The following is a 15109-nucleotide window of genomic DNA, read 5'->3' as shown; positions in this document are numbered from 1 at the left end:
AAACCTATGGAACTTTACAACCAGCACAAAACAGAAACAGTACCATTCCTAATAAAAAATACTAGTGTAAGAGAACTGCAACTACCTCCATTTTGATCTAAAACTCTCCAATAATTAAGTTCTTCTTTATAGCTTATCTTTTTTTTTTAAGATTTTATTTATTCATTTGAGAGAACACAAGGAGGGGGGGGGTGGGAGAGAGAGAAGCAGACAGGGAGCCTGACATAGGGGTCAATTCCAGGACCTAGAGACCAGGACCTGGAGACCATGACCTGAGCCAAAGGCAGGTAGGTGGCTAACCATCTGAGCCACCCAGGCACCCCATCCAGCTGATCTCTTAACTCAGGCAAAAGTTCCAGTGGGCACAGCTTCTCCTGATGGTAATGGAAACTAACCACTCAATCAATAAGGTCTGTCCTGAGACAGCAAGACCCCGCCCACGACTGACTCCAAGACAAAGATCAACCTGACCTCTACTGCCCTCCTTTGTCCTACACTTTTCTCACATAAACCTGGTAATATTTTCAGCACTTTGCAGACCATCTTTGAGACTCTAGGCTGCTGTCAGAATTCTCAGTGCTGGCCTCACTGAAACAAATTCCGCTTTCTTTCTTTTTCTTTTTTTTTTTGGTGAGTGAAGCGATAGAACTTTATTAAGTAAAGACACAGAAAAATCTCCCAAGAGTGAGAGGGGTACCAATAGGGTTGCCAACAAGGGCCTTTAGGGTTGGTCTTTCATAGAAAGCTAACCAGGGAACATAAATCTTTTTAAAATCTCTACTGGTAACACCATCAATGGCTTATTTCTTTTTAGGGGTTGGTTATTATTTGTTGGTCACAGGTGATTATCATAAAGCACCCCACCCCGCCCTAGCACGTCTAGGGCGGGGTGGTCCTCCACCCCATTCCTTTCTAGTTTCCCTACCACTCATTTCTCCGATTTAGGATTTTGTCGGTAGCGAGGGGCTGAAGGTGGTCTGTTTGGAACCCTGGAGTCAGGTGCTCTTTCACCCCTGTAACCAGGTTACACAAGCACAGTTAAACCTCTTCTGGCATTTGCACCTAGCATCATAGTCAATATACTATAGACTTAAGCTCTATAGCTTTAAGTTCCCCCTTGATACTAGTCTCAGAAGGCACACCTTCCATAATTCTAGTTTAATTTTAATCAGAATTAAAGATCATATCCATGGCAGAGCCCTCTAATCTACTGTTTTAACGTAGGGAGAAATGAGTTTGTAGTTTTTTCATCTACATTCTCAACTTTATCACAGCTTAACTTCAGCGGCTCCTGGCTGCACTCACAATATTACTAACGGTCTTACTTGGGTCTGTAGCAGTGCTGTACAACTGAACTTTTGGTAATGAAGGAGAAATATCATGTCTCTGCACTAATATGGTAGTCACCACCACATGTGGTTACTGAGCACTTGAAATGTGGCTAGTAAAACTGAGAATATGAATTTCTTATTTAGTTTTAATTAAAACTGAAATAGCCACATGTGGCTACTGGCTACTTATATTAGACAATTTATCTTCTTACCAACCACACTATCACGTCTTCCTGAAAGCCCTGACCATGTAAGGTAGCCCATATGAGGTCTATGTGGTCTCCTCTCTCACACACACACACACACACACACACACACACAACTTTTTCATTCTCATTTTTCACAAGGTTTCCTCTCTGATTATACTAATATTTCAACTTAGGTCATCTTATTTCTATCCTCTGGGCCAAAGAACATGTCATTCCCTATGCTAGAACTGTCTCCCTACTCCCAATCCTTTGCCGAACTGCTACTTTTTTCAGGTCTCAGCTAAAATGTCCCTTTCTCCAAAAGGCTTTCCCAGACCCCAGGCATTCTGCTAACACTTAACCACAATTTGTTATCATCAGCTCATCTGTGTTTAATGTCTTTTTTGAGCGCAGTCTATTTTGTTTACCACTCTATCTCATACCTAATGGAATGCTTGCTGCACATTTATAAGAAAGAAAAAGGAAGGGACAGGGGGGCACATCCTCGGGGGATTCGACCTCCACAAACCAGAACTTAAAAGTCCTCCCAGCCAAAACAACTAAGGCTGGTCGGTGTCTTCGCTCCCCGAGCAAAACTGACCTCAACTGCATCTAGAGTAAGGACGCTTCGGCTCAGCCCGCCACTCCCTCCCCTTAAGTCTGTTCACTGAGGCCTACGTAACCTCTGCTACATCCCTTTTCCAAAAGAGAAAGAGGCGAGGGCCGAGTCTAGTGGGCGTACCTCCTCCCCACGTACCTTGGACACCGAAGAGGTGGCCATGGTCCTAGCGGCCCGCGGGATTTGCAGCTGCACTCAGGATTTCCCGCGCTCCCTTGCGGCAGCAGGGCAGAGGTTAGTGGCGGGCCACGCGGCTTCCTGATTGGTTGGCAGAATCCTCCGCGTGAGCTTCCGGCGCGCATAGGCGGGGCGTACAGAGTAGGGCGGGGCGAGGATTGGGCCCCGAGGTTGATGCGAGTTTCGTGGAGGCGGTCATGGCTTGTGGCTTCCGCAGGTCCATCGCCTGTCAGGTACGGACCGGGAACTGGCAGAAGGAGCGGAACCCCCACCCCGGGTCAGCCCTCAGTCAGCGAGAGGGGGATTCCACGAAAACCCTGTTTCGGTCGCCTTCTCCCTCCTTTCTGGAGCTGCTCGAGCTGTGGAGGCAGACCAGGTGGAGGGTCAGCCATGCAACCCAAATCTGTTTTTCAAGGTGAAAAGTAAATCCTGAAAAGCAGATGTTGCTTTCCTCAGTCCTTTCCACCCCAGAGATTTATAAGCTTGACCCTAGTGGAAAGTCATTGGGCCATGGTTAGAATCCTTTAGAAATTATTGTTCCTTACAATTAGTGAAATTGCTAATGGATCTGACTCTTCATTCGAAAGGATCTAATTTAAAAACTGGTCATTTGTCTTGCAGTCATTTTGGTCGTCTGTCCTAGCATTATTTTTAGTAACTCCAAAGGCAACGTGAGAGGCTGTTTTTCTTGATTCAGAGTCCTCTATGTGAACAGCTCTGTAATAAAAGGAATAAAACACGTCAACATTAGATTTCAGCAAAAACAATTTTTGAAATTCATCGGCCCCTTTTGGAATTTTGCAAAGAAACTTTCTATTGACAAACCCATTTCCTTTTTTATTAATGGACATATTAGTGGACGTATTCTGCCTGGTATATAATTTCCCTCAGCTCATTTTTATAGTATTTCTGGACTTCCGTGGGAAAATTCCTCTAACGTGTCTTTGTGCTTATAGTTGTATTGCCCCATCCAATGCCGGCTTCTCAGATACCACCCAGGACCTTCTGATAGGACAAAGCTGAGTTTATGGTTTACTGGGGTAAGAAAGAATACTTCAGCAGAGTGTGGTAATTTCTGGGAAGTCAAGATCAGATTTTTCTTGAGAATCTGAAGTATGGTTTAAGGCTGGTCTTTCAGTGGCCCAGGGCGAGAGGGCAGGGGAGTGGAGGCGATGGCTTGATTACATACTGATCTTCACAGAAGGCAAGGGAGTGCAAAGAATCTTAGGGTACAAACTGCTGGTGCTTTTTCTTGAAGAATTGGTTTTTCAGCAAGTTCTGTAATGAATTATCAAGCTATTTGTCTGGGCAGGAGTTATAATCAAGACGAAGAAACAGTAAAGTCATTCTAATGTAGACAGTAGGATATATCCAGAGTAGGTAGTTTTGGACCTCGGTGTCCAGCTGTGTTTGGAGGGGGAGAGGTAAGATGGTTTCCTTTCTCACCCTATAGGTCAAAATAATGCCAGGACCAGAAACATTTTGTGTTTAGTTTTGCAAAGGCTGTATTCTTCCTTGTAAAGAAGTTAAGTTGGAGAAACAGGAACTGGTATGTAGTGTGTATTTGTGCTAGTTGCTTTACATTCACATTTAAGCCCCATGATGACCCTATGACATAGAAGTATTAACCTTATACAGTTGAACAGACTGAGATCCAGAGATTAAAAACCTACCCAAGGCTAGGTCATGGTCAGTAAATTGAAGAGATGGTTTATGAATAGGGGTCTAACTTCAAAATCAGCCCTTTCCTGTATGTTGTGCTATCAGTTTATGAAGACAAGAAGCAAAATCTGATCATTAAACAGAATATAATAGATTTCTCTGGCAACATAAACTAAGCAAATACATATTTCTCCAAACATGGAGTCATTGAAGGATGACCTGAAATGAAGTTAAATAAAAATATGTACAATACCTATCTTTATGAATAAGGATCGTTTGCTAGTTTAGGAGTGAAGGAATGTATTACATGACATGGCACATTCACTCAGCAAATTTTTACAATGAATCTACATTTTTCTAAACACTATCATCAGTCCCAAGGTTTAAAGTGAGTAGAATATGGCTTCTGTCCTGGCATGGCTCTGGACTAACTTGTGGAAGCACATGTATAAACAGTTAATTGCAATACAGTCTGTAACCAGTGTATTAGAAATGTGTGAAGTGCTGAGGGAATATGGAGAAGACAGCTTCCAAATGTCAGGGAATGCTTTGTGGAAAAGGTAATATGGGGCCTCAGTCCTGAAGGAAGGATGGATAGGAGTGTGTACCAGTAGTAGGGTGAGAGCTTGGGATGTGGTAGGGTATTCCAAGAACATCATATGTGTGGACAACAGACCCGTGAGAGAGCGTGGTGTATGTTCACAGAACCACAGTATTTGGATAGGACTGAAATTTAGAGTATGCCTCTTGGGCCTCACTTCAGCAAGTCCTTTGGACTCATATCTTCAAAATAATATCTTGAATCTTTCCATTCTTTTCCATCCCTGTTGCCCTTTCCTTTCCTCACCCCAAACCCAGCTACTATTATCACCTATTCATTTGCTTATAACAGCATTCTGATGGGTCTGCTTCCATCCTTGCCCTACTTTAAATACATCCTCCTTATAGCAAAAAAAGTGACTTCTCAAATGTAAAATCATGTCACTTATCTATTTAAAACTACATTGCAAAACTATACCAGAACCTTAACATCTTTCTTTCCAACATCCATTCATACCACCCTATTCTTCCTTTCTGCAAGATCCTAGCCCCACTGTAATTTTGCTTTTCTAACAAAGCAAGGTCTTTCCATTCCCATTGCATAGATGATTCCCTGTGCCTTAAAGGAAATGATTTTATATCATGACCCTTTGTGCTAGATGGAAGTTTCACAAAACAGTACTTATAATGTATGTGCATTCTTTTCTGTACTACATTTTTCAGAAAATCCTGGTTGGGACTCACTGAATTTATTCCCAACTGACAACCTGTAGTTTGAAAGGTGTGTCCTCCCGTTGCTCTCTATCTCAGACCCTTGTTTGCTTCCATCATAGCATCTATAAGAGTTAATAATTATTTCATTTGCTAATTATTATTAGGGAATTAGTTATTTTGTTTTATTTTCCTTGTTTTGGTGTGTTTTCTCTACAGGCTTCATGAAGACAGCATGTTTTATTCACTATCACCAGCAGAGTGCCTGAAACAAAAGGCTGTTTATACGTATTTAAAGAATAAGTCAACTGTTGTGATGTAATATAAAGTTTGCAGCTTCACCAAATGAGTTCATAATTTTAAAGCTGTGAGATTAAAAAAAGTGGAAAGGATTGAAATCCATTTGTGTGACTGACTCACTCTTGGCAAGTTAATTAACCCGTCAGCTATAAAATAATGGTATTGATTCCAAGTTTACAGGATTGTTGCAAGGATTAATGATGATGATGAAGAAAACAATAATAACTATTGTTTGTGGAATATCTCACTTGTACCATGCAGTTTTGCTGAACTTCATGGGGCTATTGATAAGGTCTAATGACATGTTAACAGAAAGTGCATAGAATCAAGAACTGTGAGGGGTTTGTGACTTTACCCTACTAGTCTATCACAGTTCCATGGGTGGTGGCAGAAAACGTGAGTTCCCTGGGTGAGAGAAAAGGATTATTCACAGCAATAGTAGTAGACAGAGTGTCAGCATTTTCTTTTATCAGTTCCCCAGGCCACTCTTTTAACCACAGGGTGATGTGAAGAAGGTCAGATAGATGATATGTGCACAGGCCAGGTGCTCTGTCACATAGAAGAGGGATCCTTGAGGCTTTGAGGATGGGTAGTAAGCATGTTTCCCTTTGCTCTAGACTGGGACACTATTTCTGTCTTACAAATCTGTTTGCTATATGAGCATCCTTGAAAAAATTTTATGCCTGCTTACAAGACATGCAGAAACTAGGAATCCCCTAGAAATTTTGTCTCCTGTCACTTAGGACAGTGGTGTGCACACAAAGTGTATTTGATATTATCATGTTTAATCTTTTCAGTCATCCTATTTGTAGCGTTGTCTCCATTTCTTAGAGGAGGACACTGACACTCAGGAAGATGAATAACTTACTGAGCAACAAAATTGTCGAGTTGAACTACTAACCCAGCTTTTTGACTCAAAGCTCGAATTCTCTTTATTATGTAGAAAAACCTTTGTAAAATGTTCCCCACTGTATTTGGCTCAGAAACATAATAGTGGAATGTAGATTGTTTCTTCAGTTCCTTTTCATTTAGATTTTGATGTTAAGTTTAAAACATCCAGCTGAAGGGCTTAAGTGTGGCTCATTCATTTGAGCATTGGACTTGATTTCAGCTGATCTCAGGGTTTTGAGTTCAAGCCCTGTGTTGGGTTCCACACTAGTTGTGTGGAGCCTACTTAAAAAAATAAATCAGGGAGTTCGTTTTATTTATTTATTTATGTTACTTTTAATTTTGAGTGTCAGAATTACAGAAAAGTTGTGATAATAGTGCAAAGAACTCCATGTACTTTCTTACCCAGAGCCACCAATTATTAACATTTTACCACATTTGCTTCATCATTCTATCTATATATATTTCCTGTATCACTTGAGAGTGGGTTTCATAAAACATGCTCCTTAACCTGTCAATACCTAATTGTTTACTTCTTTTTTTTTTTTTAAGATTTATTATTTATTTGACAGAGGGAGAGAGATCACAAGAAGGCAGAGAGGCAGGCAGAGAGAGAGAGAGGAAAGCAAGCTCCCTGCTAAGCAGAGAGCCCGATGCGGGGCTCGATCCCAGGACCCTGAGACCATGACCTGAGCCGAAGGCAGAGGCTTAACCCACTGAGCCACCCAGGCACCCTAATTGTTTACTTCTAAGAACAAGGCTTATCTTACCCAGCATGGTATAGTCATTAGATTCACATAATACCATATAAAACTTTGATTTAGTGTATAGTCCATTCCAGTTTTGCTAATTTTTTTTCAGTATTTTTGTCCAGTATAGGATCACAAGCTACGTTTAGTTGTTGTATCTTAAGTGGCCGGAAGCTCTTCTCATTAGTTTATATTTACATAATGTGCTAGAAGAGGTATACTGCTAGCTGTCTTACTGAATAGAAGACAGGATTCCTTGACTGCTGATGAGTTCTGTTAGATTTCAGGTGTGGCCTCAAGGAGCAATTAAATTTGATGACCAGTTGTCATCTAGTAAAAGCTGAAATAGTTGTGTGGGGAAGATACTCATCCACTTTCGGGTGAACAACTGGACTGACTGAATGGTCTAAATGTATATTTCGCTTCTAACCTGTTCTCACAGGCCCACCAGCATTCAGTTCTGCTTAAAACTGTAAGTTCTTCAAGAGCTGTGCTAAATTTCTTTCATTATAGATACTTGGTAATAACTTGTCTTCCAAGTCTTTTGGAAAGTTCTCTTCTGAACTCTAAAGGTTCTGTTGTTACCTGGTTTGCTGCCAGTTTGAGTCTGAGTTAAACCAGACCTGTATCTGAAGAAAGTCTGTACAAGTGTGGGAGTGTTTGTGCGTTGGCTTTTGGTGGCAGATTTGTACACCAGACCTGGTTACATCAGAATCAGAAGTAAGGAATAATCAGGGATAATAGACAATTTAAGTAATTTAAAATCTGGAAGAGTGAATAACATTTTAAGAATTTTAAGACTTGTGGCCTGTAGACTGTCATATGGGTTAAAATGCAGAGCTAGGGGAGCCTGGGTGGCTCGTTGATTAAACATCTGCCTTTGGATCAGGTCATGATCTCAGGGTCCTGGGATTGCACCACATGTTGGGGGGGGTGTCCCTGCTCTGTGGGGAGTCTGCCTCTTCCTTTGCCTCTGTTCCTCCTCTGGCTCATATTCTCTCTCTCACAAATAAATAAGTAAAATATTTTTTAAAATGCAGAGATAATTTTCATATGAAATGCCAGTTTTGCTACCTATATGTCTGATTGCTAAGGCATAAGGATCTCTTTCTCATTAGCAAAATTAGATTTATTTAAAGATTTTGTTTATTTATTTGACAGAGAGAGCAAGAGAGCACAAGCAGGGGGAACAGCAGAGGGAAAGGGAGCAGCAGACTCCCTGCTGAGCAGGGAGCCCGCTGTGGGACTTGATCCCAGCACCCTGGGATATGACCTGAGCTGAAGGCACTTAATCCACTGGTGCCCGAAAAATCTGATATTTTGTTAAATTCCCAGAGACTTTGGGGGCGCCTGGGTGGCTCAGTTGGTTGGGCAACTGCCTTCGGCTCGGGTCATGATTCTGGAGTCCCGGGATCGAGTCCCACATCGGGCTCCCTGCTCAGCGGGGAGTCTGCTTCTCCCACTGACCTCTCTCCTTTCATGCTCTCTCTCATGCTCTCTCTCTCTCAAATAATTAAAAAAAATAAAAAAATAAAAAATAATAAATTACCAGAGACTTTGATCTTGAACCTAGCAAGTTTAACTCCTAATTGAATTTAGAACCTGTCTAGAACCAGGATGAGAGGATTTTTTTTGGCTTTGTGTTCAGTACTTGGATATTTGGGGTAGAAATTGTGTGTGCCTAATGGAAAAGGAATGGTTGAGAACCTCCCACATCCTGGTTAATTAGTGTGCTTTCTCATATTGGGTACCCTGGAAGTCAGAGTCTGTTAGGATCTCTGATGTTACGTTGCCAGATCTAAGATTTATAATTGTGTCTGGTACATTGTAAGCACTGAATACGTATTAGTCATTATTATATTACACATTAGAATCTCTGATCTTAGGTTCCCAAACCAGATCTGGCTTATGTGGATTTTCATTTTTTATACTCTCTTAAATGTTCTCTTTCAAACCTCAGATTTCCTCCTTATTCATTTGTGTTAGTTTGTTTGTCAAGGAATATTCTTAATATTTTGTGGATTTTATTTCTTTGTTAAAATTTTGAGTTTTATTGTTGTGGTCTTATCTTCATTGAGTAATTTTAGCATATTTTATTCTGTAAATTTTTTTTCTTTTCTTTTTTCTTTCATCTGTAAAACTTTTTTTTACTGTTCAAGTAGATAGTTATCAATAGGCCCATGTTTTATTCGTTGGTAGTCCTAGGTCCCAATGCCAGGAAAAACAACTTTTTCTGAAGGGGAAAGAAGAAATCCTATAGTTAAGGAAAGTTGTAGGCCACACTCTCATCAGAGAAAGCACTAAATCCGAGCTCAGAGACAGTTAAAGACAGTCTTACTATTTCCAAAATAATTCTCGACCTGTAAGAATCTGGTGAATTAAAAACCATGCTCTCTGACATTTGACCACTTGACAGTAGTTCTTAATTTTTCTTTTTTTTTTTTTTGTGCCCCACCTATTTGAAAGATATTCCTATAATTAAAAACACTCACTAGCCTGGGCCCTGAGTGGTAACTAAGCAGCTGTTCCCAAGCCTAGTTTATAGACTGGAATCACCTGAGAAGCATTAAAAAATACCATAGCCCAGGCCCATTGGTCTGGGTGACATAGGGGCCTTGAAGTTCAAAAAATCATCAGGTGGTTCTGATGTTCCTTTAGGCTTGATAACCAATAACCAAGGATGACCAGGAGACAGAAAGGTATAGTGTCGCAGCACATATGGTTGCCACACTTTACTGCACACTGGAATTAACCAGAGAACTTTTTAATATCCCGTTACCCAGTCACACCAGAATATTGCATGTGGAAGTCAGGCATCAGTGAGCTCTAAAAATCCTTGGGTCATTCCAACGCGCAGCAAAATGTGGGAACCACAAGTATAATGATTAAGAATGTTGACTGTGGAAGACATAACGGGTTTAAATCCAGCCTTTCCTTTGATAGGTATGTAAGTTCTCTGTGCCTCCTCTGTAAAATCTGGAAAATTAGTTACCTTTTAGTCTTGTCATTAGAATTCAATGAATTAATGTGTAGTGTTTAGAATTGTATATAGTAAAAAAAGAATTGTATATAGAGTTTAGGATTGTGTTTGGTACACTGTATACATTCAATAAATGATAGTCATTGTTACATTATGTCCTCAGAATTCTGAAGTCAGGGTATTTTGAACCCCTTTTCCACCCTACTACAATCCCAGAGGCTTTATGAAGAGGACCTAATTATTATCCGTTATCCAGGTGAACGTTTTAACCCCACCTGAAGTGAGGTAACCAGAAAGCTACGTATCTGAATCATACAACTTAATTTCCAATAGGAATCTTTTTAACAGTACTTTTATAAAGTTGTGCTTTGGTAAAGAAAAAACATGCCTCATTTTTGCAAAAATAACTGTGGGGTCATTGTAAAGAATTAAACCAGAAGGTAAAAGAATTAAAAAAAAGAAAAAGAAGGGGCGCCTGGGTGGCTCAGTGGGTTAAGCCGCTGCCTTCGGCTCAGGTCATGATCTCGGAGTCCTGGGATCGAGCCCCGCATCGGGCTCTCTGCTCTCTCGGGGAGCCTGCTTCCTCCTCTCTCTCTGCCTGCCTCTCTGCCTGCTTGTGATCTCTCTGTCAAATAAAAAAAAAAAAATCTTTAAAAAAAAAAAAAAGAAAGAAAAAGAAAAAACCGTCCCCCATAAATAATCATTACTAACATTGGTTGACCTTTATTTTATATATTTCTTTGCAGATATACAGGCACAATAGAAGGAATACTGTATGGATAGGTTTTTTTTTTTACAAAAATTCGGCATATTGTAATGAGATTTTATTTTGAGGTGCTTTTTTTTTTTTTTTTTTAAGTTTTCTGATAGAAAATGTCCAACTGCTGGGGTGCCTGGGTGGCTCAGTTGGTAAGTGTCTGCCTTCCGCCCAAGTCATGATCTCAGGGTCCTGGCATCAAGCCCCTCCTTGGGTTTCCCGCTCAATAGGGCATCTGCTTCTCTCTCTCCCTGTGCCCCTCCCTTCTGCTCATGTTCTCTCTCAGATAAAATCTTTCAAAATAAAAGAAAAATGTCCAACTACGAAATGTATAATAGTATTGATTCCCTATGTACCCATGACCAAAATGCTATTTTAAATTAAAAATATTGTTTTGCTTGAGTTTAAAGAAAAATACATTAAAATGTAATTCAGAGTTATTGCTTTATTTCTGAAATGAGTCCTCTATGAAATGAGATTTTGAAAAACATTACAGTTTGTTTTGGTTTAAGATTTGTTTGAGAGAGCAAAAGAAAGAGAGCAAGTGTGCAGATATGCCCGAGAGCAAGTGCGCAAGCATGGGGAATGGCAGGAGGGGAGAAGCAGACTCCCCACTGAGCAGGGAGCCTGATGCAGGCCTCAATCCCAGGACTCTGGGATCATGATCTGAACTGAAGGCAGATGCTTAATCAACTGAGCCACCTACCCGCCCTGAAAAACATTACAATTTGAAGTCTTTTTAAAAATTTTTGATTATTTCAAGGGCGCCTGGGCTTAGGTCATGATTTCGAGGTCCTGGTGATATGGTTTTTGGAATACAGGTGAGGTTCAGTGGGTGGAGATCTGGAGTCTACAACCAAGAAAGAACTCTTGAAACGTCTTTGGTGCAAAATGGTGGTTTTATTAAAGCATAGGGACAGGACCCGTGGGCAGAAAGAGCTGCGGTACCGGGATTTTGAGGAGTGGCTGATTATACTCAACAGCTGCGGAAGTAAGGAAAAAGAGAGGTTTGCAAGACAACTTTCACGTGCTAAAGAGGATCCACGTAGGAGATACCAGAGGTCTTGCCACCATCAAGTTGAGGTTGTTTTCCCCCTCTAGCAAGGTAGAACCTTAAGATAGGTGGGAGATTCCTGGCAGAATGTTACACTCATGTCACCTGGGAGTGGGGGTGGGTGGTGGGGGGAAGGTGCAGGTGTCTGCTTATGCTTTGTCTTCCGCTAGCCTTCTGCTTCCTCATTATTGGGTTAGGCCTCATGTTGGGCTCCTTGCTCAGCAGGGAGTCTGCTTCACCCTCTCCCTCTCTACCACCGCCAAACATGCGCACATACATTCTCACTCTCTCAAATCTTTAAAAATTTTGATATTTCGTATTTAGATGGTATCAACACTTGCCATTAGACGTGAGGATGTTTTTGTAGTTGGTATAACTTTCCTCTGCATTTCTTAATTTGGGTACCTTTCTCAAAGTGTGTAACACTTACTGTCTGTTAACCATATCTGCACAACTTATTCCCTATGCATTTTATTTTTGTAAGATTTATTTATTTTAGAGAGAGACAGAGGGGGAGGGTGTGGAGAGGACAGAGGGAGGGGAAAAAGAATCTCAAGCAGACACCCCACTGAGGGCAGAGCCCAAGACTCTAAGATCATGACCTGAGCTGAAACTCAAGGAGTCAAGACACTTAACCGACTGTGCCACCCAGGTGCCCCTCCTATGCATTTTATATTGAATTGGGTAAGATGCTTACCACCAGTCCTGTTCCTAAGGTATGGCTTAATTGGCTGGATTTCTTTATAAGCAGATTTTTCAGAAGAGCTCATAGTACTTTTTTTTTAACTTGGTTCTTTTTCTCTTTATTTTTTTTTAAGATTTTATTTATTTGAGAGAGAAAGATCACAAGTAGTCAGAGAAGCAGGCTTCCTGCCAAGCTCCCTGACAAGCAGAAAGAGCCAGTCTGAGGGCTTGATTCCACGACCCTGGGACCACAACCCCAACCGAAGGCAGACACTTAACTGACTGAGCCATCCATGCACTCATAACTTATTTATGTTGTTGTTTTGTTGTTTTTGTTTGAAGAAATTTTGACTTAGATAAAATAACCTAGAAGTATCAAAAGGTGGTTTAAAATCATTAGAAAATTAGCATGTTTATGGGCACTGGGGTGGCTCAGTTGATTAGATTAAGTGTTGGCCTCTTAGCTCAATTCAGGATCTCAGGGGACCTAGGATCAGCCTCAGGTGGCCCCACACCCAGCTCAGGAGGGAGTCTGTTTGAGCTTCTCTCCCCTCTGTCCTCCCCCAACATGGGTCCCTGTGCTCCCTCTCTAAAATAAGTCTTAAAAAAAAAAAAAAACCACATGTTTAGAAGTAATATCAGAAATCTTCATTTTAGAAATAAGGCAGTAACACCAGATTATCTAGTTCTGAATCTGAATTTTCCAAAGACAGATATGGCAGATGCAAATGCATACAAACAATGTTATTTTAAAGTTTAGCAATTTTCATATGTTGGCAATTCAGATTAAAACACAGGTGAGCAAGTGAAACTAAACATATCGCTTTACAACTTTTCCTGTGAAGCATCTAGTCCTATATAATATCATTGCTAAATTATTCATTTTAACCAGATCATGATCTTTGTGGTTAGGTAATATGGCTACAAAGTAAACTGCATTTGTTTCATCCCTGGAGTTTTCTTGGTTGGGTGCTTTATTTTTTGAAATTTCATAACTTAAGCAGGATGTATCTGTGTTGAGTTTTCCAAATTATATTTTCCTGACATAGTAGTTATTTTGATTTGTAGGGTTTTTTGGTAAAGATCTTATTTATTTGAGAGAGAGTGAGAGAGAGCATGAGAGGGGTGGGTTATCGGGAGGAGCAGATTCCCCACTGAGCAGGGAGCCTGACTTGGGACTTGATCCTGGGACTCTAGGATCATGACCTGAGCCAAAGGCAGTCATTTGACCGAGCCACGCAGGTACCCCAGATTTTCTTTTTTTAACAAAATATTTAATCATGGAGAAAATTATAGTTATTATGTACCCATCACCCAGTTTAAAAAACTGTTACCATTAAAATCTTCTGGGTACCCATCCCTGGCTGCAAACTCTTTCCTCCCATGTGAGGTTTTGTGTTCATTGTATCTGTGCATGTCACTACCTATGAATGTATCCCTAGATAGTATTCTTTTACAAGTTAATAAAATTTATGTGAGTGGTAGTCAAAGTGTAATCATCCTTTTACAACTTGGGTTTTTGTTTCTTAGGCTCAATTTTATTTTATTTATTATTTGACAGAGAGAGATCACAAGCAGGCAGAGAGGCAGGTAGAGAGAGAGGAGGAAGCAGGCTCCCTGCCGAGCAGAGAGCCCGATGCGGGGCTCGATCCCAGGACCCTGAGATCATGACCTGAGCTGAAGGCAGCGGCTTAACCCACGGAGCCACCCAGGTGCCCCTCTTAGGCTCAATTAAAAAAAAAAAAAAAGATCTATCCATAATTGTGCATGGAGATCTAGTTCTTTTATTTTACTGTTGGGTGTCATTGCAGCAGTATGCCACAATTTAAATTTGGTCCCTTATTTCAGGGATATTTTCCCTTTTATTGACTGTTAGGCCCTCCCATCACTTTGGTGACACTTCTGGTACCCGCTGCTGCTTGTGTGACCACGTGTGCTTCCAGTCACTTACTGCTAATAGCACCTCATCTAGTCTAAAAGCCTGCTGGTTCCAGCCTATACTCTGCTCAGTGTGGCAGTTAACATCCTCAAGAACAGCTCTCAGTCCATGGGGAATGGAAGCTCTTGCTTCCTGTTTTTGGATAGACCATTTTATTAGACCTTGTGTGTGCTTGGAAAATTAAGCCCCAGGGCGTACAGCAGTAACCTTGTCAGCACAATCTTAACTTTTCCTCCTTCTCACGCTTCTCAGTCTGTCACTTGAACCCTCAGGAATCGCCTCCCAAATAAATTACCAGCACAAAGTTCTTTTCTCAGGCCTTGCTTTTGGGGGAGCTGAGATCTCAATCTAAGAATACTTTTTCTTTTTCTTGGCTTTTGTTCTTCGTCTCTATACCTTGTGACAAGAGAGACCAAGAAGCCCTGCTCTATACAAGACTGCTCCATTCTTCTTTAGAACCTTCTGCATGTTTTCTTGGCTATCACTTTTTGAAGAGTGTGGCTTTGGTTTTTTTCTCTTTATCATTATGG

The 15109-nt window shown here is 40.9% G+C and overlaps 2 protein-coding genes across 4 annotated transcripts in view; one reads left to right on the top strand and one right to left on the bottom strand.

Moving 5' to 3' along the window:
* ORC3 (origin recognition complex subunit 3) overlaps window positions 1-2366 on the bottom strand; it is a 62762-nt gene extending 60396 nt beyond the window's left edge. For 2 of the 3 annotated variants that reach the window (XM_047733593.1, XM_047733595.1), the window contains exon 1: window positions 2277-2366. In XM_047733593.1, the coding sequence (XP_047589549.1) occupies window positions 2277-2300 (24 nt within the window). In that variant the 5' untranslated portion in view covers window positions 2301-2366. The remainder of the gene's footprint in view (window positions 1-2276) is intronic. The other variant, XM_047733594.1, reaches the window with a different exon arrangement.
* A 92-nt stretch (window positions 2367-2458) lies between these two features.
* The window catches only part of RARS2 (arginyl-tRNA synthetase 2, mitochondrial), a 61490-nt gene continuing 48839 nt past the window's right edge, over window positions 2459-15109 (top strand). The window contains exon 1 of the mRNA XM_047733254.1: window positions 2459-2548. Coding sequence (XP_047589210.1) covers window positions 2513-2548 — 36 coding nt within the window. The 5' untranslated portion in view covers window positions 2459-2512. The remainder of the gene's footprint in view (window positions 2549-15109) is intronic.

Source organism: Lutra lutra, chromosome 6, assembly GCF_902655055.1.
Source record: "Lutra lutra chromosome 6, mLutLut1.2, whole genome shotgun sequence".
Classification (NCBI taxonomy): domain Eukaryota; kingdom Metazoa; phylum Chordata; class Mammalia; order Carnivora; family Mustelidae; genus Lutra; species Lutra lutra.
This window is presented reverse-complemented; position numbering and strand designations above follow the sequence as displayed.